Below are 26512 nucleotides of genomic sequence, written 5' to 3' on the forward strand. Positions count from 1 at the left end.
CTTATTGAAGACTCAAGACAGCCATAACATTGTGATTTTCTACAAGTGTATGTACACTTTTGACCACAACTGTACATTACAGGTGAAGGTTGTTGACCTTTTATTCATCTATATGAACTTTACTGTCTATTGCTGTGTAGAAATGTTGTCATCTTTATTGTACTAAGGACCTTCCATTTGTGTCCTGAATGAAGTCATTATTACTATTATTATTATTATTATGGTGGGGCTTCTGGGGATTCCCACCCCACCATGTTGCGTCTGAAAGTCTTTTAAAACATGGAATAAAAAAGGTACAAGTTCAGTCATCGATCACGGAAAGTTCATGGCAACATTACAACAGCACCCCGGCATGCCAACATTGTTACTCAAAGTGCAAAAAAAGTGTGACTGTTCATGATAAAGAGTGTAAAAATGCATTGCTCCTATTCTGCAGCCCCCTGGCTGATGTTTAAAGATAACAGGCTCAGTTAATGAAATCGCCTGTAGCAACAAGAGAGTGTGAGCTGCAGGCTTATCTGTTGATCCACACGTTAGACTACACCTACTGCCCAAATACACTGGCGGGCATTGTAACAGTAAAGACAGATTACGTGAGTCACGTCCAAGACAATGCCTCCCTTATTTCACAGAGTCGATGATTAGCACTGTTCCTGAACTCCTGCTCAGGTCTTTTTTCCTACTATCCCGTTTGAGCCATCTCCACTCCTCCCTTCAACATAATTTCCAGTTCAGTCCTCTACTGTTCCTATTTCACTGTTTTAACAGCAAAAAAACACTCTCAGCCTAAAACAATAGTGTATGAGTGCAGTATTGGTATTTTGTGGCCATGCTTCTGTTTTCAGCTGAAGCGTTATGCTCTGCCATGGTCTGAGTCATGACGTGTAAAGATGTTCCACAGAGATTGGACATTTTGTGTGTGTGTGTGTGAAAGACTAAGGACAGACAAAGATAGGGGGGAGAGATCCCTGTCATGAGGAGGACTGCTGTTGCTGCTTTGTGGAGAACCACAAGCCCTCTTACATCAATTTAGGATTTGGAGAACTACTAACACACACACACACACACACACACACACACACACACACACACACACACACACACACACACACACACACACACACACACACACACACACACACACACACACACACACACACACACACACACACACACACACACACACACACACACACACACACACACACACACACACACACACACACACACACACGATCCCAGCCCTCTGTGAAACTGTCCACAGACACATCCTAAGGCACTGGCACACTAACAACCACATACATTCTTGGCATTTCCACAAGAGCCAATTACAGCTCCCTGAAATGGCAGCGCTGGATGTTTTACAGGCCAGCTGAGACAGTGACTCGCTGAAATCTTTCTTAATTATCATCACAAAAACTCCCCAAATTCTAAGCTGATAATACAGCGGCTGGGTTTTCTAAAAGGCGTGCAAATCACCAAGGAGGACACAAAACCAAACTCTCTGTCAGCTTGTGGCTGATTTAGAAATGTAAGACTACTCCCACGCGGAGATGACATACCAAAGCACTGCAGCACCGATGTCATTAAAGCTGCTGCCCGTGCAGCCTCTCAGAGGACCCCTTTTCTCTAAACAGCATTAGGAAGCCGGAGAGCTGCCGGAAACAAACACATGCCTTACAGACACTTTTATGCAAGCACACACTCTCACATGAGCTCACACAAAACTCAAAACACATGCAAATACTCTAGATGCTAGATCAGAGTGAATACTGGCTAATATCTACAAAGAATATACATAGATGCACAGTATGGTTGTTATAGATGTTATAATAACGAGAAGATAGTAACACTAGTAACAGATAGAGGACTACCTATCATACACATGTCATCAGAGAATCCATTCTTAGCCGCAGCAGAAATGGTGGGAGACCTGTCAACATTAACTCAGCACTCAGAAAAGCAGAGGCTGGGCCTGTAGGTGCGGCGTGCTTAGACAGGAAGCTGGTCTCTTTCCCACTTCCTGTGTACCTCAGGAAGTGAGGATAAGACTAAAGGTAAATGGAGCGTATTGAGCCATCTTCTATCAAACACAACAAGTGATGGATTGCAAAAGGGCTGGTGAAACAAAAGGAATATCCCCAATAATATGTCACAGTTCTTACATGTTATTACACTTTCTTTTTCCAATATCAGTCAGTCATGTGGGGGGTGGCAGACATAATACTTACCGATATCTGGAAAACTTCCTGTGTGTCATCGAGCATCTGGACCCTGATGGAGACTTGTCGCCCTGGAGGCTGGACAGGAGGACGCAGGCCTGGCTCCAGGGTGGACACCCCAAAACTTTCAGGGGCGCCCAGCCTCTGTCCGGCTGTGGACGGCCTGTCGGCTGGTTCCACCATGGTGACCGTCCAACAGTGAGGGGCTCTCGAGCTTCAGGAGGACGTCTGCAGGAGAAAGGACATAATTAGGGCTGCACAATTAATCAAAATGTTATCAAAATCGCCATATGGACTAGTGCGTAAGTATTGTGGTGGTGAAGACGTCCCTTTGTTTGGTGCAAATCCTTCCAAAGTTACACTATAATCATTTACATTTTTATATTTTTCACCAATCAATCAGTCAAGATAATAGTAATTATTTTCCTCATATTGTGCAGCCCCTAAAACAAAAGTTGCTTTTTTTTTTGTATTCTTCTCTCAACTGTCTATATTAATGCCCTTAAATGTTTATTGTCTAATATGTAATGGTTGGTATGGGGAGGATGTGGGTGGTTTTGGTGTGATGAAGAGCTTTTGTCTTTTGTCTGTCAGTATGTGTGTATGTTTTTTATGTATTCCTTTAGGTCCCTCAAGTTTGTTGTTTGTTAACAGTCTTGTCAAATTGTGAATGTAGTGTATTTTCTTGCCTTTAAGGACCCACGCAAAAACAAGACGCTACATCTCAGGGGGTTATTTCTAATGAAAAGGATTTTAATATGTATGGAAAAACTCTTGCCATGTTTACTCTGTGCTGGTTAAATTGGCCTTGCCAAAACCCACGAGACATTTAGTCAGTGACTTTCACTGGTGATTGCTTTATAGGTCGGGATGATGAAACGACTGTATAAACCACTGACTAGAGCAGCCCAGTACAGTATGACAGCTAAACTTTAGAACTTGGCCAATGCACAAAGAAGCAGACATGCTTGTCTCACACCTTGCCAGACACACACTTATTCCAGCTGCAGCACATGAAGGTGGGATTCCCTACAAACCAGGACCAGTTCAGACATGAATCAAAGCTTCCCAAATAGGGCAGATGAGATAGAGTCTGAGAAAACACAAAGACGCTCACCCCCCTCTCTCTTTTTTCAGACACACACACACAAACTTTTCAGCGCCCCCACCACCATCACACAGTTGATAAACCTCAACCTCAGACAATAAATATGCTCTCAGACGGTTGGTGACATCACGGCTGAGGAATGTTTTAGAAGACAGTCGGGGGGTAATGCAGGGATGAGGGTTACAAACTGCAGCTGAACTGCCCCGACACACAAACAGTGATTTCCTCTTTTGTGATCCTTTTTTCTTTGCTCTCTCCAAGGTGAAACTACTAATTTTTGTCTTTATTTCAGACACATTTGGTCATCTGTACTTTCAATCAATCACTAATCTATATGTCATTAGGGACCTATTGGACATCATGTTGATTAACAGGTCGTTGGATCTTTCTTTGTAGTCACAGATTAAAATCCTTTATCACCTGCTAAGCAGCATTAAAGGTTCATTTGTTGAATCTAATCTAATCTAATCTTTGTCAAGACCAAATCCAGTACATCATCAGGTTGTTGGGGCTGACCGATTCCAAAGTCTTCTCCAAATGTGCCTGAGAAACACAGCTTTTTTTGCCCAAATCTGGAGAATAAAACTGGTAGTGTGTAATTTGTGGTATTTTGTAGACTATGCTAAAAATCCACAGAGTGCAGGTCACTGCTGAAGGCGCTGTGCACAAGCTACTTGAGGGTGCAAGTTCATCCTACAGAGTAGAACTGCAACAATGACTGGAATACAGACAAAGTGCAACAAACAGACTAAAGTTATCATTTATTTAAACGTTGCTGAACTACAATTATAAATCTTAGCACAGCAGAGCAGGGGTGCAGTACATACATTAGCACTTTTGTATTTTGAACTTTAATTATTACAGTTACTGTACTTCTTAGGATGTTGTGTTGTCATGTGTGTCCTAGGATGCTTCGTTGACCATATATTTATATTGATTTTATTTCATGTTTATTTTAGAATGGTTATTCTGTAACATGTTTGTGTGGTGAAACAACAGACGGTAGCACTATGTCCAATATAAATTTCCCCCTTGGACACAATGAAGTGTATTCAATTATATTATAATAAACTGCAACAGTTGTGATAATCTTTTTTGATTTTTGATTGTAAGTCAGACTTGAAGACATCATCCTGAGCATTAGGAAATAGGGACGGGCACTTTGTACTATATTCTGACATTTATAGGCCATTTATTCTCCATTAAGTGAGAAAATGACCAGTAGATTTATTGATGATGAAAATAATTCATAATTGCAGCCCTACAGTAGAGCCTTCAGTCCTCCAAAGGCCAGATAGTTGTAGTCCAAAGGAAGAGGTCCCGGATATGGCACCCAGCCAGTGACTGCCTACAAGCTCCAGGGGAACTGCTCTGTAGCTGACCTCTGACCTCAGAGTTAAAAGTGGACTTCGTCTTCCTGAATCACTTACCCCAAAAATATACTGTATACTCCTTGTGGAAACTAAATGAAAGCACTAAAAACCCTATGCAAAAGTCTTTTTGCAAAGAAGCTTCCCCTTTGTTCTTTCACACCTAATCCAGCCCTTTATTTCCATCGTGAGAACTGAATCTTTCCAGAATTCAAGTTCCCATCTTTGACTAATCCCTCCACCTGCACACACAAATGAGGACCTCTCTTCACCTTAGTGACAAACGCTGAAACTGGAGCCCGGCCAAGGCAGTGATCTGACAATAAAAGAACCTGACATTCAAGTTACCCATTATACACCTGTGGGAAAATTCCATTGTTCTTGTGTACTACTTCCCCACTAACTGCACTGAAATGTACACTTTGCTCGGCCGTTTATTACTAGTTCAGTATCGGTCAGTTAGGGAGAGTATCCGAGAGTCTAAAACAAGAAGTTTAGCCTTTAAGAAGTGCTTGAATAATCTGCTTCTTTTTTTAACATTACACTCACTAAGAGTTACCTACTTGTTTCTTCCTGTGTCACCTTAAGTCAAAGCAAAACAAGTGTCGACTCAGTGCCAGCTTTAAAGCTCTACCTAATCATTCACTTACAAGCAGGTGCCAATTACCCCGACAAACATCAGTAGATTATATTCTGCAGGGTGCAGGTTTGGTTTGTCGCCTGCACATCTTCAGTCCCTCTGCACAAACTAGTCCCCAAAGAGCCTGTAGGGTACATTTCAGGCATTTTTAAAACTCTTTAAAAACCACAAACACAAAGCAGCAACTACAGCAAGAGAGTACTTTTCCACGCTTAAACTTGATGGGGGGTACAGGGTCCAAAAAACTCATCCCTGGGCCTGCAATGGCTCGGAAACACAATACATCTACTTCTGCTGTTCTTTATAAGAGTTTCCACTTAAGAACAAAAAAATCATAAATCTTGACTAGATTGATTTAAGACATTGAGGGTAATAACACACTAGTTGTTAATTTAGCATCATTCTGGATTCATTTCACAACACAAGAGTGGAAATTTGGAAGCAGAAGTTTCATCATCTCCTCAGTAGGAGCTGTCCCTGGGATTATACGTGGAGTCAATTGAGAGGAATACAGAGCGAGTTGGAAACACAGGCACAAAAGAAGCCACTGTGGGAGCTTCCAGCAGCGGGGCTTTAAAACTCGGAGGGGCAGAGGCCTCTAAACCAGTCTTTGAACTTGTGTCAGCTGAAAGTTTCCCAAGAGTTTGTGAGAGGGAAGCCACGCTCTGGGAATCGAATGTGCATGTGAGTGTGTTTAGGTGTGCATCTACAGAGAAGGCGTTATGTTTTACAGGCATTACAGGGAAATCTGGTTTACATTCTTTACTATTTCTTCGACATAAATGAAGATGTGTAAAGTGAAAGTAAACCATTACATAATCTGCATCTGAATATTCAGAAAGAGTTTGCATAATAGGCCGGCTATAAAAACAGGCCAGACAATCAACCCTTTGATACGTGGATCTTCAAAGCAACATGAGATAAAGCTACATGACTATTGATTATATTGAGGGAAACATGACAACACATGCCAAGAATACAGACATTTTGAAAGAGGATCAGGGGGTACAAGCTGATCTTAACTAAAAAGAGATGTGAGATGTTAAATTGCACTGATAAAGTGCTAAGCTAAGTTTGCAACAGTGTAAGTAGCAGTGTTACTCTTGGGGATTAAGCTCTTTCATGTATAAAATGTCAGAAAACAGTAAAACAAATCCTGCTATAAATTCCTTAAGCCTAAAGTGATGTCTTTGGTCTCATTTTGTCCAACCAACAGTCTAAATCCTAAAGATATTTAGTTTACTGCTAGTAAAAGACAAGAGAAACCAGCAAAAATACCCATTTGAGAAGCTGAATTTCAGATCTAATGTACAGCTTTGTAATTAAAACAAAACAAAAAAGCATACGGAAACTGCAGGCATACGTGGATCATTTGGTAGGACAGAACTCAAATGTCTATTTAAAAAAGGACATGAAAGCTGGGACAAATATTCAAAACACAAGGCCAATTGAAAGGGCTATTCCCAGACCATCTGTCCTGCATTCAATGAGCAACGCTGTGGGATTTGATCATAAGCTCTGGGAGAAATTAATAACAAGTGGACCTTGCATTTTGTATATTTACCACATACTGTGCAGTACTTGTTTCCAAGGTCGTATCAATCTTTAGGCTCAAACGGGAAAACTTTTAGGAAAGCTGAAAATACAGACAACAGCTTGGTGCTCCACTCAATACATTAACATGCACAAAGAGCCTTTAGCTAAGGACCCTAAAGGGAGTACATTCATTACCTGATTGTGTTACTTGTTGCCATTTTACAACAGGAGGATCCAATTTGATAAACAGCTACTGACTAAATTGATTAATGACGCCCTCAAGCATCAACTACAACCTGGCAATGTACAGGTGGGGATGAGATCAAGGACACAACACAACACGGCTCTTGACAGATCAATAGACTGAGCTTTATACCATGATTTATTAAGGTGACACTCTACACACGTTACGCCATTCAGCTGCTCTTTTGCTTTCTGGAGAGTTGTGTGTGTATGTATGTGTGGGTAAGAAAGAAAGAAAGAATTTCTCCTGGGATGGGTGTCATACTGATCTTAAAAGTAAATTGCAACAAGGCCGGATAGTGATTAGGCACACCACGCCTGGAGAACACCCATGCTCCACCAGCCATCAAGACAAAGCTGATCCTGCTTCCTCCCCACTGACCCTGTCCTCTGACCTCACTGCCAAAGGGGGTGGGGTGCAAAAAGAGCACATGTCCCCCAGAGATCAATAAAATAAAGGGATTTGTTTTGTCACCTCATAGGTGCCACACATTTTTGCATACATCCTCCATGGTTGGTTGGTCAAGGTTTGCCTGTGACAAAACCAGGGACCTAGAATGAGTGATTTACTGCACAACATGCTGCAGCTTTGTCAAGTGAAAAAAACGTCACAAACCTTTATAGAAAGGCACACACATCAGAGTACAGTTGGCACAGTTCAAGCCCCATGATGTAGGTTAGCAGAGTAATCCTTAGCCCAGAGTAAAGATGTCAGTAGGCTAAGGCAACCTGATCACACTCAAGAGACACTATTGGTGTGTGTGTGTGTGTTTGTTCAATATTAATGTGCATGTGATGACAATAAGCTAAGCCTATTGTAAGGTTTGGTGAATGGAAAGGCAGCTGGGAATAACAGAGGAGAGAAGCTGGAAAAATATAAAACCATCCCCCCAAAAACATGCCACAATATATTAACTGTGTGGAAAAATGTTGCGATAGGTGTAAATGTTTGAGGATTATTTGGAGATCATTGTCTATCATTAAGCTTACAGTAAAATAAGCTCAGCCGATTAGGAAACTGAACAGGCTGGCTGCAATGGAAGCGAGCTTATACTTGATATCGGGCTCATCAAACATCACGTAGTGTTGCGTTGAGTGGTCTTTAAACTGGAAACGTCCATTGCAACACATGTGGCTAAATATTACACTCAAGTGTTCTCTATACAGGGAATAGCCTACCAGAGAAGCTACATGTAACCTCGCTTCATAATCAGGATAGCATGACTTCCTTACCCCCTCTTTCTTCAGGATCCACAGATTGTCCGTCAGCAAGAGCTTTTATTTCCAACGCAGACGGTAAATCCCACACAGCGCTGTAAGTTTTGATCAGTAGAACCTCTCTTCGCAGCCGAACCGCTCCCTCTCAGGTGGGACGTGGCTCCTGTGCGGTAGCCATTGAAACAAATGTGGGAAACCGTGCATTGAGCTTTCTACTAGAACAATAAAGCGCTACACACCGCCTCCAGCATTAGCGCCCCGGCACTACACTGTAAGGCAGGGAGAAAGTAAAACCAGGGCAGCTAAACAGCGCCACCGCACGGTGGTTTTAGGAAATGGTAACGTGGAGGAAAAGGGTTTGGGTCTGAAGCTTATGCATTTTTCCTCATTTAAAATGCTTAGATATATATAGCCTAGTAAACTATGGTTAATTGGTAATAGATACTGTGTTATTTTGGGACTTCGCTCCTCATAAAATCCGTAAGACGTATTGGAAAAGTTGAGACTGAAAAATGATATATTTTTAAAACTTCTCTGGATTGGAAAAAAGGTTTTGCAATTTGTTCTTTCATTGTTTTAACAGAACAATATAGAAATGGACTGACACCTCATAGGCTATGTTAAAATAAGAGGGCAGTGTAAAACATGTTCATCTTTTTTGTTAATAGCCTGTATGTGCACATAGTGTAGGGCAGGCTATTGCTTAAATCTTTACCTCATTTTAATTATCTAAAACATTTTCTTACACGTACACGGAACACGTAGCCTACTGGTATACAGGGAATATAATATTAATTTGAGGTACTTCACTGAGGTATTTCACTGTCATGTTACTTTACACTTCTACTGCACAATATTTCAAAGGGAAATATTGTACGTTTCTGATGTTACATCATGTATGCAAAGAGGTCATATGCAGTGAAGAAAATGTACGTATTTCCTCAGTAGGCTACTTAGGTGGTCATATTGTCTTATGGGGGGAAAAAGCTTATTGGCCAGTACGGGGATCGAACCCGCGACCTTGGCGTTATTAGCACCACGCTCTAACCAACTGAGCTAACCGGCCACATAAATAATTAGGAAGACGATATGCTTTATACCCAGCTAGATTTATGCGTTGCCTCATTTGTTTTATGTTTGGCTTGCTGAGAGGGCGGATAGCTGTCCAGCGAGATATCTTGTTAGTTATATTTTAAAAACCTACCTTTGCCTATTACAAAAGCTGGTACATTATGTTACACAACGTCACTACATTAATATATTTGTTATTGTAATTGTTATATAAAACAAACTTTAAATCGGGAGTGAAGACGTCTTTCTTGCCACGAAGTCCCAACAGCAAGGTACGTTGCCATAGTTACTCCAAAGAGAGGGCGAGACTGCTCGGCTCACGTGACCCAGCAAGATGGCGACCACACAATGCAGAATGAATTTGACTGTGAGTACCCTGTATAACTAGCTAACCGTTAGATAAATAAAACAGTTTACAATTTCACATTGTTGTCTGTGCACTTGTATATTTTATTGTATTACAAAGCAAATGTTTTCTTTCCAGTTTAATGTAAAACAACATCTGTTAGTTGTGTTTTATCCTCGGTTCAGTCTCCCATGTGAAGTACTGAGTCCGCTAATGTTAGCTCTCTTATACTCTGAGCTCGATCATTAATTGTTCCCCATCTGTTTTCACTGTAGCCAGAGAACCTCACCACAGTCAGAAATCGAATACTTTCAACTTCTTTTATTTTTATCTTTTAGGATTTAAACTGAGTGGGTCCGTTTCGCTGTGACTTTGGATCTGCTGATTAAATTGTAAATCATAATCATCATCATATCATCACAGAATCAAGATGGCCCTAAATGTCTTTGGTAAGCAGCATCACGCTTCATATATTCTCCTTTGTGCCTTTACCTGGTAGTAATAATTATGTGTTTTATGTGTTTTAATTTATTTTTTGTTTGTTTTTCTCAATTGTCACTAGATATCTACATCAACACTGTTTAGTATGAACTATTAAGTACTGCAATAAAAAAGCACTTGTGTAATTAAATATTTCCATTTTGTGCTACTTTACACTTCTTCACCAAATATGTGAGACAAATACATTATTTTACTATTATAAACATTGACAGCACTCCTACTACATAAGGACTGCTTTTATTATTTGAAGTACAGATTGTTTATAACATACTTTTTAAATGGAGGGCTTATACTAAAGTTGGCTATTAAATACACCATGTCCTTGCTTCAAATATTCAGTGAAGTAGTATTGGCAGTAAAATGCTTGATCCTTTAACAAGTAAACAGAATTTAGCACTTTAGTAAGTATGTAAATGTGTGTATTTTAGATGGTGCTAGGTCTAACATAGTTCTTTATTTCCTGATGAATGATACTAGACTATAGTATTACTTTTTACGCTCTTTTGAAGAGCTGCATTTCCATCCCTGTTGCAGAGTTGTCAGCAGTTCATATGTTTTGACTGGTTTCTTGTGAGTGTGTCTTGTGAGAAAGATTGTTATTATGTATGTTGCCTTGAGAAAGAGGGTGAGGATTTGGAGTTATTTTGAAGACAGGATACTGGGACAAGTGTTGAAAGATAAGGCTTGCAGAGTGAACACAGAGTACACCAAGACAGGAAACAGGCTGTTAGCTTTACCCATACTGAGACGGCATATGTCTGAATTGGCAAGATGCTGGACAAAGGACCGATACATATTAATATTTTCAAATTGAGTCTATATCCAGCATTTATTTTTTTGCAATCTACAAGTGGATCCAGTTCAGTTCTAAAAACAGTTATCATTTCTTTACAGAATTAGTTTGTTGGACATTTCTGTTTTAATTGCACTTATCCAGATAACAGATTTCCATTTCTAAAGAAAGAAACACGCAATTTGTATTTTATTTTTTACAAGAAAAACTAAAACAATGTATTAAGCAGTCCTGATCTTGTCACGCTTATACAATTATTGTATTCGTCAAAATATCCGCAGGTTAGTGTTACATGTATTATGTTTGAATATTGATGCTTCACATCATGACCCACAATGAGTCACTAAATAAATGTAAACAGCACAGGATTTGAACCCGAAAGGATTTTACACTAACCACATAGTAGGATATTTTCAGGGATGTCCATTAGCCACTGCTGAGTTCAGCCAAAGTCCAATTGGGTGCTTGGGGCTGAACATGATTCTGTTCATCTTAGTGTCTAATGTTGCAGAGAGTCTAATGTTAATATCAGTGTTGTTTATGGTTTTCAGCAGCCATACAAGCGCCGAGGACACACTGCCACAGTTTTGTTATTCATCTACAATTCATTTTAGATGGGTAGACCTGAGGGAGTGACTGCGAAAGCTTGTCTGGGAGTAGGAAAGATAAACATCCCAGTCGATTACAAGCCACCCTTTCTGCAAAGCAATATACATGAATCTTTGAACAACTTTTTATGCTTCGCAGAGTAGATTTATGTATGAATTCACTTAGCCACCGTTTAAGCTCAGGGAGGTTTTTGTTGTTGGAAAAGAACATTATCCATCAGTGTGAATGCCTGGGGTAATTGTACACAAACTAAATAAAATAAGGTAGCTGAAAGCCTTCACTTCATGTCATGCAGTCTTTGTGAGGATCTTTTATTCATTAAACTGCTTATTTAATTTGTTTATTTGGCAATGGCATTAGGCCTGCAAGATTAATCATTGTATAATCAGTTCACTCCTGTTTGCAATTTTATTTTGAAATAACTTTGATTTTTTTTTATAATGACTTTGATTCTCATTTAATTTTACGAGCGGACACAAACTACTTTCTTCTGTGAGTTTTAAACATTCTCTTCATTGAAGCCTCTATGTTTCCAGGCTTGTGGTGATGCACAATGTGCTATAGGTGCCAACAAAATCTAGGTTTGGCACTGCCAATTTGTTTTCATTTGTCATGGTTCATGTGTGCAATACACATTACACTTTGTGAGAATAGAAACATGGCAGAGAATCGTGATATCAATTCTAAGCAAAACAGCAGGAAAAAGGCCTAAATGACATTATTAGTATTGCAACATTTCCTTGAGCATGCTGGTGCTCTTACCCAGTTCTAACTGTTTTAGATAGATTTTACATTAAGCACTCCATGCAAATAGATGCTCTGTTATTTGTATTGCTTTAAAATAAGAAAGATTAAATAAAATGGTAGCTCTTGTCTGGTTAATGGTTCGTTTCAAAATTGAGACAGAACAGGCAGATAACAACCAGCGCTGAGCATTCTGTTTTGTCCACTTGAGGGCGCTGTAGCAAAGGAAATAAAGTAAGACAGACTGTTTAAGACCTTGTACTTTTTCTGTCCTCAGATCATGATGAATACAGGCCACCAGTGTGGAAGTCTTACTGTAAGTAGTGATGGGACATTTGCTTTGTTATTATCCTGATTTTTAAACTTTAATTTTACGTTTGTTATATTCTCCTTCTTTGCCTTGAGTGTTTCTTTAATGCAGCTGTTTGTTTTTTTGACACAGTGTACCAGCTCCAGCAGGAGGCACCTCACCCACGCAGACTCACCTGCACCTGTGAGGTGAGAACACACTTTCTAATTGTCATCCAGAAAATTTCGTGTTTCTTTTTAACACAATATTTAGTGGTAAGACTCCTTAAAAATATCACTTTACTTTATTTTGCAAATAAAGTGTCTATAAAGTTTAAGGAGGTGCCTCTGATTACAGATATGTTATTGCGGTGTGTTGCAGGTGTGTTGCACAGTTAGACGCTTGCAGATCTGTTATACACATGAAAATGTAATTTTGATTTGAGCACAGGCACAGTACATCAGTAGAGTTATCATCTATGTATATCCTTTCACAGATGTTTCATTTGAATTATAGCCAAAGCACCCTAAGGAGGTCAGTTTGATATCCCATTACCGGGTATGTTATCTTAGGCCTATTCTATATTCTCCAGCATCACATACTATGACCAACTGCAGCAATCATTGTATGGATCAAGCCTCAAGCAAGCTTAACATTTTATAGCGTGTGTGTGTGTGTTTGTGTGCGTGTGTGTTTGTGTGCGTGCGTGCGTGCGTGTGTGTGTGTGTGTGTGTGTATAGCCTCCTGAGAGACTGTACCCGCTGACTCGGCTTGTAGCACGGCTGATTGTTTTTGCTGTAGTTCACCAATCCATTGTCTTCAGGTAAAGCATCTGTTAAGCCAGGTTAAACATGTTGAACACTGCATGGTTATTTTACCACGTTGGTAAAAGCACCTTCAGTATTAATAAAGGAACCAGATGTGTGTGGGGGGACCGCAATGTTTGGGGGAATCCAAGAGGGATTAAAATATAGGGGTATGTGTATTCAGTGTTTAAATTAATCTGTATAAGAGAGTGCCCTTAGGGCATGCTGGAGGTAAGTGCGAGTGTGAGTGTGTGTGTGGTCGTGTGTGTGTGTGTGTGTGTGCGTGCGTGCGTACCAGGTAGTCTGTGCTGACCCACTTAAAATCATCAGACAGGCGGACACCCCCCTTTGCTACCAGCAGCTCCATGTTGTCTGTTGGGAGTTCAGCCATATGTGATTTAATGATGCACCAATAAGCATTTATCTAAATCTGTTACTTTTTAATTCATGGCATGTCAGGGTGACTTAAATAAGTAGAGACTGTCCTTTACCTGAAAGACCTTAGGTTACATTATTACTATTATTATTATTAACACTGAAAACTTTAGCTTCGTCAAAGCTCTATATACACTGTTGACTACAGGTGCCTAGGGTGGTCATACAGTTAATAAATTGTTACATCATATATATAAAGATTTAGAAACAAACTCTTCACATCATTTTTGTGAGTGTGTGATTCCAAACTGTGCCAGGTAGACGTTTCACTCTGTGACAATTTGATTTTGTCATTTCAAAATACACTTTATGCAGAAGAGCTTCCGAATGGCTTTTGTTCATTCCCTCCAGCTCAGCACTCTATAATGTGCGGTCAAGGATGTCTATTGAGCATGTGTAATGGGAGTCTGTGTGCTCCATGCATGGCTTACTGACAGGCCCTTAGAGCAGTTTTGGTTAAGATAAGGCTAACTTTGACTTTTTCCATCCTGGGAATATTCTGTTCACCATATCAAACTGGCAGAAGTTTGGTTTTTACTTATAATCTACAGTCTATGTACACCTAATTTTATGTCTACTCCTGTCAGAATAGGAGATTGTTGACATTTATGCACATACAATGCTAAATGTGTACCTGTACTTTTATATTTAAGTGTGTATGTCCCTTACTTTTCTCTCTTCCTTTGTCTCTTTAAAACACACACACACACACACACCTGCCTACCTTCTATATCACAGACACAAAGCATCCAAATTAATATTCAGCGCTCTTTGTTGATTTATTGGCTCCACAGCAGTTTGGTTGAGAGCAACATACAATGTTCAGCTTTTTATCTGACTCATGCAATATTCTCTGCGCCCACGCACTCACGACGAGCACACGGTGGGTACAGTTCTGGTGGCGTTTCTACACACTATATTGCTGTTTCTGTGTCCTACAGACCAATAAGGCATCATTTGTTTCATTACACTGCCATGTAAACATTTCCTTTTCTTAATATTTGTTTTGTAGTTGTTTCTTTAAATGTCATAATTGGAATCAACAACATGTACCTTTTATAGTGTTTTACAGACTACTTTTCCCTTCCCTGCAGGTGGACAACCGACCTAAATACTATGGAAGAGAGTAAGTTGGCCTTTATCAGTACTTTATGTTAGGCACATTCCCTCAATTCATCTCCAACAGTTAGGATGGTTTGAAGTCCATCTCTATCTACCTTATACCATTCATTTCTCCACCATTCTCCACTGTTTCATCTAAAGTTTCCCATAAACGTAGAAACATGATTTGTGGAGGAAGTATTACTTGGATTTAAAGTATTTTATCTTTGTGAAATCTTTACCCTGTTTTTCACGTCCAGGTACCATGGGATGATCTCCAGAGAAGAGGCCGACCAGTTGCTAAGTCAGGCCGAAGGCAGTTACCTCATCAGAGAGAGTCAGAGACAGCCGGGCACCTACACACTGGCTCTAAGGTAATGCTTGTGTACGCTTGTGCGTTTATCTAATTTAGGGAGATGCAGACAATCAAGAACAAATGGGGTGCCAATGGATATGTGTAGGCTTAAGTACTGGAGCAGGGATTCCAGTGTGTTTATTAGGAAATTAACCACCATAACTAGAAAAACAGAAAACTCAGATCAGAGTCTGGAAAATCTTGAAAGTCAAAATCTGGAGAACAAATCCGTTTCTGATTAAAAGCTCTTTATCAAACGGAATTTGCTTCATGGTAGATTATCAACAGTTTTCCTTGTATTATTTAAGCTCAGACCATTTTTGTTTGTTTTTTAAGACATCTTAAATTGTTCTTTTTGTTTGAATATTTCTTGGTCCATGGAGCAACGAGCAAAGTTACTATTAGATGTTTTATTTCCTTTTACGAGTCCTTAGAAAGTAAGCCAAAATATATAACTAAAGACATTTTGCCTTTACTGTGTGTCTTCTGCTTCTCCACTTCCTGTGAATCCCCTGAGATCTAAGTAGGAACTGTTTTTTCTCGTTTGTCTATGGCTATATGTTTTTGTGTGACAAGGCAAGAAAAAAAGATGTTTTCACGCCACAGGTGCTGTGAGGGTTTAAAGGCAGCTTTTGGAGTTGTGTGCTGCTCAGGCTGAGGCGCTCATCTCTAAACTCACATGGCTCCACACACCTTTCCTCATGGGAAGAGGTTAAAGTGTAAGGGAGGGAAAGTTTGTGGAAGCTGTCTGCGATATCGCCCTGATACGGTTACCAAATTTGGTCGATCTTGTGTGTATGGTTGATGTCAGGCCTTTTTTCAAATCAAAAGTTGTCAGAATAAATAGATATAGGCATATAGAGCACTTTTTCTTATTTTCAGTCTACCTCCAGTGACGATCAGCACCTCGATACAACCCTTGGTGTGCATTATTTTTTTATATTATATCGAAGTTTGAAATGCCTGCATAGTTTGTAAGAGTGTCAGTAGCCAGTTGTGCTTGAATGTGAGCTATCATTTTCTCAGAGTAGGTGTCATACTTTCAAATGAGTGCATGGTATAATTTGAATTTGGTTTTGGGTCATTTTGCTCTATTCATAGCCATGCCATTCTTCCACCTGCACACGTTCCTCCCTCTTTTACTGCCTCTACTATCCCTGTGGTAATAATAACCTTCCATAAATACCCATCATAAACTAGTGTCCCACTCTGTGTCGGCAGAAAAGGAAAGGTGGGATTTTTGGGTTAATGATCTAACGGCGCCGTTTTATCTCGCGGTGGTTTCATTGGAATCCACCATAGAGCAGATAATGTGCTGGCCCAGTTCAGAGTCTGTCTATCACAGAGTTTGTGCCATTTTTGACTCTGTATTATCTTAGTAAACGGCCGCAGCATTTTTGTGCATCAAGAGAGAACATGAGCCGAGGTTGTTTATTCTTTTGTTGTATATTTGCTTTGAAGCTACCTTCCTTTAATCCTTTTTTTGCGGCATTTAAAGCAAAAAGCCAGCCAATTTCTCATATATTGATTTGGTTCCAATCTTGTAATTTTTTATCAAATTAAAAATGAATATAACTAAGATTCCAAGCATTAACCCAGATGCCAACTTGACTTCAACTTTAAGGACCCAGTCTTCTTCTTGACAATCTTGAAGCTTAAGCATCTTCCTCCGTTCCATCCAGGTTTGGGAACCAGACAAGAAACTTCCGTCTCTACCATGACGGGAAGCACTTTGTTGGAGAGAAGAGGTTTGAGTCCATCCATGACCTGGTCACAGACGGTCTCATCACACTCTACATTGAGACAAAGGTGTGTCCATTCGTCGCTCCCTCTTTCCTTTTCAAACGTACTCTACTAACAAAAAAAAACAGTGCTGCACAGTTCAGACGTACCCATTAATCTGGGCAGTAATCACTGAATGGAAATACTAATTATGGATGATTACAAAATGGAAGCATTTAGAGCTTTCAGCTTATGTTTGCCAGACATTCATCTCGACTCACAAATGATGACCCTTTGATCACCACTTGTTTACTCCATCATCTGAGTCCCTGGTTTCCTTCTAAATAATCTCTGAAAAATAAGTAACATCAACATGTTCTTGAGCTCACTCCCCATTGAGTGTTTATTTGTTGTTCTAAGGGGGACATAGTGGTGCTATTAAATTTTGAATATTATTGCAAGACTGAATCTAAGTACAGTTTGTTTCACAGGTACAAAAAATAATTCTGTATACAGTTAGGGGACCCTGAAACCTTGCTATTGATATAAACATGTGGCTGTCATGCTGACAGTAACCTTCTCTTCTGTCAGGCAGCGGAGTATATTGCTAAGATGACCATAAACCCCATCTATGAACATGTGGGCTACACCACCCTGAACCAGGAGCCCACCCTGAAAAAACACCTGCCACAAAGCCCCGAGGCCCCAGATGGAGCCGCACCGGCCAAAGACGAGCGTAATGCTGAGGAGAGGGTGAGGACAAACGCACAAGTAGGAATGTTGATGCGGGCAAAGTGTCCACTAGACTAGATAACGGCATTTGGGCAAGGGGTCATTAAGACGGGAAGTATCTTGAGCTAAAGAGTGAAACAGCGGAGCTTTTTGAGGCTTCTTAATTATAAACCTTAAGTAGCAACCAGCAATCTGATCAACATCTTCAACAATTATTACTCTCTGCAAGAAATATGGAAAAAGAAACTGTGTAGGCCAACAGCATCCTCCAATTAACATATGTTTCTGGCAAACTGACCTGAAGGCTTCTGTGTTTTTGAGGTGTTGGTTTCAATAACAAATTGAGTTGTCTTGGTCCAGAGTATCGGCTACAGACCAAAGAATATCCCCTTTAGGAAACTACGGTCAAAAATTAGGCCTTAAAACAACCGTTATTACACACATTGAATGTCTTTGGCTGGGTGTTCTGCATATTGACTTAGCATGTTGTAGAAGACAAATTAATGGTGATAACACTGTGAGATCAGTATGAGTAGAGACATTGACAGTAAAAACCAATGTGTAGGACCTTAAGGTTTTTAGGACGGATTGATCCAGAGAAGGAGACTACACTTGCATCGTTAAATGTATGCGCCTGAATCCAGAAGACACAAGAACGGAATGTTCTGTGTTTGTGTTTCAGTTCAGCAGAGGTGGGTCAGTCATTTGCAAGTGAAAGATGAGTGGATTTACGCTGTAGGCCGTATGTATAGTCTCCTGGAACAATCAATCTCCTAAAGTTACTGGACCTTACCTACATAAATAAAAGTTATGAAAATCATAAAGCAGTAAATGTTAGCATATATACCATCATAATATTTCCAGAATGCTTTAAAAAGTATAAAGCAACAATAACTGTTAAGAAAAGCTGCAGAGAGTTAGAATAAGGCAGGGAAAGTTGCTGTGTGTACAGTACTAAGATGGAAGGATGAGAGTTGAGAAACATGGTGAAAGAAGGAGGAGAAGAAGAAGAAGGAGGAGGAGGAGGATGGATGCAGAGGAGCGATGGCCTCAAGCCAAAGCCTCTGCAGCAAAATTACATAACAGCAGTTTGCCTGAAGAAAGCTGCCTACTAAGTATTCAGGAATCGGATTGGTTGTTGGCTCATTAGTTTCCATTCAGCTGTGAGATAATTGGTTTCTGTTGTGATTAGTTTTAAACCCAGAGGACAGTCAGAAAGGTTTTGGTGGAGCTTTTTCAGAGTTTGAAAACAGAAGTTGGGAGATGGGAGATTGACTTTGCAATGCAGGAGCTAACTCATATGCTAATCACTAAGCAACATTTAATGTAACTTTCTGTTCTGCAGCTGCAGTTTGTGCAGGAAAATTTGGCAGGAGATTTGGATACACACACATACACACACACACACCAACAGGCTCATATAACAAAATAGGTTTAGTGTGTGCAACGTGTTTATCTGACTAGCACTGAGGCCTTGTGTGATCTGCAGTGCGTGACCACCTAGATTGCAGCTCATACGTTTGTGTGTGTGTGTGTGTGTGCGTTTGTGCGTGCGCATGTGATGGGGGTGGTCCTGTGTACATGTGAGCTTTCATAATTGGGTGGATTTGCAGACAAAGCAGTATGGCTGTGACATTGAGACCAGAGGTGGCTCTCTGTAGGCCTCTTGTCTTTCTGAAGACAAAACACACAAGAAATACTTATTTCATGCAGCGAATCGGCTTTTATCATGGGTTAAATGCTGTTTTTAGGGTCCCTGTGGGTTTGATATAGATGTGGTTCTGGTGATGACTTTTGAAATTTTAATTTTTTAGGACTTGTTGTGAGAGTGACTTCACTGACGGTGACAGGAAGTATTTTGGTGAGAGGAGATGGCAAGAACCAGATTTGAAAACTTTTTAATTTGGCAGAAAATACAGAAAGACTCTGCATATTAGGAGCTTAAAGGGCCAAAGATACGAGTTATTAAGCATAACTAGCTTTTTTCTTTTTTTCTGTTGTTTTTGGATTATGTCTATATTCTTGGTGCCCTTTTGTTATCTGCCCGCCATCCCTACACAATGGAAACAGTCATTAAATAGCCATGACATATTCACTGTTGGGGGTATATAAGCTGAGGATTAGTGATTTGAAGTTGTAGTTGCTTGTGATAATGGCATTGTCAAATCTTAAGTAATTCAAATTTCTTTTTTTTAATGTAACGTTTATCATGACCTTTCCACAAAATACCATTTGCAGTAAATGTATTAAATGAAAAAAAATCTAAAATAAGACACAAACACATAGCTTGAAGCTTGTAGATCTATCCCACGCTAACAGGATTTAATACAGTCCCACTGCTTGTTTGTTGACAGTTTTGCTCAGCCTGAAAATGTCAAAAAGTCTAAGCATCCACCCACCAGAGGCGCCACTTAACGAGAAACCTCTAAAGTTCCCTTCTTAAGTGACAATTTTGCCTTAAACTGTTGTTATATAATTTCAATTGTATGTTTTAAGATAATGGATGACCAGGGCCAGCAGCTGATAGCAGTTGTTGTTGTTCACAATGGACAAGAGAAATCGGGAAACAGCGGAGCAAAAGCAAATTGATGTTGCCAGTAAAATGACAAAAAAGTAGGAAAAAAAACCCTGTTTGAATCAAGTAATAGATTGTTTATAATGTTATCTTTTTTTTTCTCAATCTCTTTCTCCTACTCTCCTGGGACAATTGAGGCTCTGTACTCTGATTGGCTTATCCTCCTCTCTATGTGACCTGTTAAATTCACCCATTGCTGCACCGTGCTCAGCCTCCCCCTCCTCTCTTTTCTCTCTCTCCGCCTTTATCACCCCCCTCCTCCACTAGTTCTGCCTGGTGAGTGTGGGGAGAGAAAGAGGATTAACATATATATACACACACACACACACACACTCCGTGCCATGTGGGCTGAAGCGCTCACCTACAGGAGACTGAGAGACAGGAATGCACATTCTGCAGCGTCAGTCTGGTTTGAAGGATTTTGGGAACGCATCTAAAGAAGATTTATCAAATCATATTAAGGGAACTTTCTTTCACAATTTATTTATTTTCTCTTTTATTGGCTGGCTGGCTTTTGTTGTTTTTTTGTTATGAACTGGAATTGCACCATGCAGCCCCATCACTATGCAGAGCAAATCTGATTGGCTGATCTTTGTGGTGCTAAGACGGCAGGATTGGTGCTGTGTTGGCGTCTCGGTTTGGGATGTTGTTGTCGGCTAGAGCTTTGAAATGATTTGAGAGTGTAGTTGTCGTACTTATTCCTGTTTTTGTTAATTATTCTCTAAATTTTTTGGTCATTTTAACACAGTCTTATTAGAGTGTTTCCTATTGGGGGTTCATATTCATACTGATTGTGTGACTGTCTTTAATGGGATTTTGGTCACAGAGCCATCATTTGATTTTAACCTCCTGTGTGAATTGAGTTGAATTCACACCAAAACTACAGATCCCGCAATGCCGAGCCGAGAGTCACATATCGGTAAAAGAGGTAAAAAGCAATCCCGCAGGCGAGCCGAGAAGGAAACTGGTCAGAAGGGCTCTTTGTTTACGGCAGCTCTCGGTTTGAATGTAAGCGCTGGTTCAATTCCATCCCTGCCAGTCTCTGACACCACCTCGGACCCCAGCACGGGCTCTGGGACCCGTTACAAGCGGGCACCAGCCCCCTCCAAACCCACCTCCCCTGCTTCCACCTTCTGGCAACCAATCAGATCTTTTGCCCTTTCGCAGCTCACATCGCTGGTGCGGCGGGCCACCCTGAGGGAGAGCGACTTGGCACCCAAATACGAGAAGGTCCATAACTTCAAGGTGAGCTTCTCCTTTGCACATCTATTCTGTCCTGTTTGTGTGTGTGCTGGATGATGGCAGAATCGCTGATTCAGCTCATGGGGTCTTATTCAAATTCACCTCAAAGAGCAGAGAGCACATTAGGATACACACACACAGAGAAACACACATTTGTGCATTAACATTTCCGGTTTTGAGCTTTTGTTTAGTGCTTTAGATTCACAGATTTCCATTTTATAAGTAGCCATTAGTGAGCAGCACGAAAGGTCAGAGCCCTTGTGTGCTGAGCTAAGGGGGAATGTGGACGGACACACACACACACACACACACACACACACAAAGAGCCCTGTAATATGCTGGAGGTTATAAGCATTTGTAATGATGAGAGCCAATTTATGCAAAAAAAAATAAGCAGATTAAAATTCAGTTCTCGTTGTAATTTTCTATAAATGCCCTTTCAGCACACCTATTTTGTCTCCATATGTTCTTGTCATTGTCTATAATAAAGATTGGTCACATGAATGTATCACATGTTGCGAATTCTTTGATAAATTTATGTTTGAAAATGTTCAAACTCCTCCTTACCTCTGTCTGTTTAACCAGGTTCATACGTTCAGAGGCCCCCACTGGTGTGAGTACTGTGCCAACTTCATGTGGGGTCTCATTGCCCAGGGAGTCAAGTGTGCAGGTAACACACACACACACACATAGACACACACAACATAAACACATCCTTTGTCACACACGTTAGTGTGTAATGCGCTTTGTTTCAAATCCCCAAAAAGGTTCAATTTCTGTTCTTTTTGCCTCCTACACTGTGTTCGACATGTTGCGCCTCTTCTCTTGTAAATCGTGACTCAAATCTGGGACAGCAGGCTTAAAGTTAGTCACTTTTGTTGTTGACTCATCTGCTGTGTGTACCATGGATTTTAAATGTTAAAACATCCAATTAGGTGCCAAAGAACACCCTGTCTGTGTGATGAACTGCTCCTTTGCAACGCCTACGTTTAAATGCGCCTTTCTTGGTGCCGGGAATGCTCAACTCCGACCTATGGCCCTTTGCTGCATGTCATTCCCCCTCTCTCTCCCCTTTCATGTATTCAGCTGCCCTGTCAGATAAAGGCCTAAAAATGCCCAGAACATTATCCTAAAAAAATGCACCTTTCTAGTTATAATGCTTTACGTGTCAGATGAAATTGTCTGGTCTTCAAATGGGTGAAGAGCTGAAAGCAGTATAACGGAGTACAGACACACTTTTAATGTAATTAAAAGCCACACAGACGTTTTCAGGTTAAGAGTGGACATACAATAATGTAAAACTATTCACTTTTATACTCTCTTCTTTGTCAGACTGTGGGTTGAATGTCCATAAGCAGTGCTCCAAAGTCGTGCCGAACGACTGCCAGCCAGATCTGCGGCACGTCAAGAAGGTGTACAGCTGCGACCTCACCACGCTGGTCAAAGCCCACAACACCAAGAGGCCCATGGTGGTCGACATGTGCATACAGGAAATCGAGGCGAGAGGTAAAGCATTGTGTTTGCTGCAAAATTTAGGAGAGAACACCCACGAGGCCACCCTATGCATGCAAAATGTGTGTATCAATGGTATAAAGCTGTACGCAAGCAGAATAAATCCCACATGTGAGAGGGGGAGTGCTACAATTCTCCCCCCATGGGATCTGAGTAATCATAGGGGAGCAGCCACAACCAGGATTTTATTGACTACAATTCAAGACCTGAGTAAAACTAATACCTCAAATCAATAAAGACACCTGACTTGAAGTGATTGAACTTGACAGGAACTTGACAGGAGCAGGAGAGCAATTCACTCCACATCCCCCACTCTGTCTCTGTTGTAGTCTCTCATCAATCTTCACTGCCGTCTGTCTCTCTTCAATTATATCTCATCTGTGTGTGTTTTACTACTATTTCTGTATCTCCTTCAGTTTAAGCAATTTAAGCTGTTCTTTTGGAACAACCAGAGAGAAACCATTGTCACAAACACATTGTTGTAAACCAGCATTCATCAGCTGCAGACATCTACAGAATAATCAGCCCATTTGAGCAATCTGCAGTATTGTAGTAAAGAAATTAAGTAATCGATAGTCTACATGTGTAATAAAATAGTAAGAAATATGTTTAATCGCAACAATCTTCAGTTTACTTAATTCATCAAATTCAACTTTTGTTGACTGTCTCAGGTCTCCAGTCAGAGGGTTTGTACAGAATATCGGGCTTTAGTGAGCTGATTGAAGATGTCAAGCTGGCCTTTGACAGAGGTGAGTGTGCTGTTTCTTTTAAAAGAATGTCACTTTTAGGATCAGTGAAATATCAATACAATTCCGAAGGCAAATATTCCATAATCTTGGGGATTCTCTCACTTATTCGTGTGTTTTATTTTATTGTTTGTTTGGTTGATGACTGATTTGCTTCACAGATGGAGAGAAGGCGGACATTTCCTCAAATGCTTACGAGGACCTCAACATTATCACCGGAGCCCTCAAGCTCTACTTCAGAGAGCTGCCTATTCCCCTTATCACATATGATGCCTACCCACGCTTCATAGAAACAGGAAGTAGGTCTTTATTCTTTATGTACCTTATTACATAACATGGAAAAATGAATGGAAGGGCAGTTTGGAAACCAAGCTGAGCTTTAGAAGGCACTGGGCAACACGGACAAGGTGTCCTGCAAATGCTACAAATCAGAAAAAGATGTATGTGAAATGTGTTTTCATTACTGTTATAATATGACGGCATGTGGTGCTTTGGCGTGAGATAGACTATGTTTAAAGCTCCTGAAACACTTGTCATTTAATCTGTGTTCATTTTGTGTGTTGCAGAGATTGCAGACCCAGAAAAACGTCTGGAGTCTCTCCACGAGGCCTTGAAGCTGCTGCCGCCAGCTCACTGCGAGACGTTGCGATACCTAATGGCTCACCTCAAGAGGTCTGAACACACAAGTCATGGTTTCACTCTATCACATACCTTTAGTTTTAGTAGCTAAGTCGTTTTAAATTAAGCTTAGTGACGGGGGTTTAATCTCTGGATTTATTTCTAGTTTTGCGGTTGGCTTTGCCTTCCTTTTATGCATACTTTCCGTCCTCTCTCCTTCCAGAGTGACCGAGTACGAGAAGGAAAACCTCATGTCCAGCGAGAACCTGGGTATTGTCTTTGGCCCGACACTGATGAGGGCCCCCGGGCTGGACGCCATGACGGCGCTCAACGACATCCGATACCAGAGACTCGTGGTGGAATCGCTCATTACCAACGAAGACGTGTTGTTCTGAGAAGAGCGGAGGGAAACAATTCTTCAGGAAGAACAGACAGATTGGAAAACCCTCCTGTGGAAAGATAGAAGAAAAAGTTGACTTATTACAACAAAATGAAGAAGCAACATGCAAGATACCTGGAAGAAGTGTCTTGATAGAGGACACAAGGAGTGTTTTTGTAAGGAGTGGATGTAGGGAAGAAGGAAGGACGTGACTATTTGCAGTGAAGGAATTGATTAAAAAACATGGTGGAGAAGAAGTAGACTGAAGGATGCAGTGTTTCCCTACATTTTAAATGCAAAACTCAATCAACAGACTAGAAGCTTCCACAGAAGATCAAATATGTGTAATGTTGTACAAAAATTGCCCAGCCTTACTTGATAGAATTAAAAGGGAAATATGTTCTCTATCCTAAGGAAGAATTTTAGCATTGCAACATTACTTTATTTCTGTAGGGAAAACACTGCGATCCATCTTTATGTTAAAACATTACTTACTTAAACGGATGCCAGACTTATTTCAAAAATCAGCTACATTAAAAAGCTTTCTTAGCATTGTTTCCATTAACCATAGAAACCAAATGAGCCACAAGGTTATAAACAAGTGTCACACAGTTTCAGTGAAAAATGCAATGGAAATTCTAATCAGCGTTCCCTCCAACTCTGGTAAGAGAGTAGTTTGTTTGCTTTGTGTCTCATAAAGTCAAGATATAATCCTCCTCAAGAGAAGAAGAAGAAGCACCAACTTCACAACAGGAGACAGCTGAATGAATGAATGACCCATAAAGCTAACTCATTCCTCTAAATGGAACTTTAGTGACTTGGACCTACTATGTTTTTATTCCTTTTTTCAACCTCTTTACTTTACAGCTCTCTCTTCTGTTCCATTGACTGAAGTGTAATTATACAGCCATTTTACACTAAGTAGTTTTGAGTTGCCTAGATAGAAAAAGTAATGCAGACTCTCTTGTTTGTGTCATATTATAATCTTTTGTTGCTGTATAATTACATAACATCTGATGGAGTATTACATTTAATAGTTTTTCTCACTGTCCCTGATCCAATCCTGCGTTCTTTCACTTCTCCACCTGCCTGCTTTGCCTCTGATGGTGAAACATTGCACTTTTTAAATATAAAGTTCTAAAGGAAGCTTTGGGAACTTTTCTGAAGCAGGCAGACACATACATTTTCCTCCAGATATTAAGTATTTTCTAGTTCTTAAAATTGTCACATTATCTCCACACAGCACTAATTCATTGTCAGATGGTGAAGAGAGGAACACATCATATCTGACTTAACACATCATATTTGACATAAATGTGTTAATAGTGCTTTAAGTTGTAAATTGTGTTGGTTTATCTTTTGTATAAAGCAGCCTTGTGAGTAAGTAGTGTTAACAAGCACATTTTGTGCTCTACACACTAATTGAAATCCTTGATCGCTTTCCTGGATGCAATTCAACAGATTGAAATAATAATTTAAGGTCTGAATTTATCGGCCTGAGTGGGATAAATTAGACACTTCAGTACTGAGATGGGTTTTGAACGTTATGTAAATTTGTAATATCATTGTTAAGCAAGGAAGCTCAGTGAAGCAAAAACT

General features: G+C 40.3%; 2 protein-coding genes and 1 non-coding gene across 8 annotated transcripts in view; 1 reads left to right on the forward strand and 2 right to left on the reverse strand.

Moving 5' to 3' along the window:
* Positions 1-8615, reverse strand: part of LOC117939247 (FERM, ARHGEF and pleckstrin domain-containing protein 1-like) — a 52516-nt gene extending 43901 nt beyond the window's left edge. For 4 of the 5 annotated variants that reach the window (XM_034864421.1, XM_034864422.1, XM_034864420.1 and 1 more), the window contains exons 1-2: positions 8353-8615; positions 2232-2451 (exon numbers count right to left, since the gene is read on the reverse strand). In XM_034864421.1, the coding sequence (XP_034720312.1) occupies positions 2232-2405 (174 nt within the window). In that variant the 5' untranslated portion in view covers positions 2406-2451; positions 8353-8615. Of the gene's footprint in view, positions 1-2231; positions 2452-3339; positions 3353-8352 lie in introns of those variants that run through there. The other variant, XM_034864419.1, reaches the window with a different exon arrangement.
* Positions 8616-9329: 714 nt separating this feature from the next.
* Positions 9330-9403, reverse strand: trnai-aau. Its single transcript has one exon. It is a non-coding gene; the product is annotated as a tRNA-Ile (tRNA).
* Positions 9404-9610: 207 nt separating this feature from the next.
* LOC117939275 (N-chimaerin) lies at positions 9611-25303 on the forward strand. 2 transcript variants are annotated; one of them, XM_034864491.1, is made up of 15 exons: positions 9611-9775; positions 10093-10203; positions 12679-12717; positions 12844-12899; positions 15026-15057; positions 15293-15406; positions 17070-17196; positions 17701-17862; positions 21584-21661; positions 22244-22328; positions 22991-23164; positions 23842-23919; positions 24078-24215; positions 24483-24588; positions 24758-25303. In XM_034864491.1, the coding sequence occupies exons 2-15, from the start codon at positions 10185-10187 to the stop codon at positions 24927-24929; spliced, it is 1380 nt and encodes a 459-aa protein (XP_034720382.1). In that variant the 5' UTR covers positions 9611-9775; positions 10093-10184; the 3' UTR covers positions 24930-25303. The 2 variants fall into 2 exon arrangements, with proteins under 2 accessions (XP_034720382.1, XP_034720383.1); XM_034864492.1 differs by lacking the exons at positions 9611-9775; positions 10093-10203; positions 12679-12717; ... (3 more) ...; positions 17070-17196; positions 17701-17862 and adding an exon at positions 20551-21125 and having other exon boundaries at positions 21174-21661.
* Positions 25304-26512: the final 1209 nt, after the last annotated feature.

Source organism: Etheostoma cragini, chromosome 24 (assembly GCF_013103735.1).
Source record: "Etheostoma cragini isolate CJK2018 chromosome 24, CSU_Ecrag_1.0, whole genome shotgun sequence".
NCBI lineage: Eukaryota > Metazoa > Chordata > Actinopteri > Perciformes > Percidae > Etheostoma > Etheostoma cragini.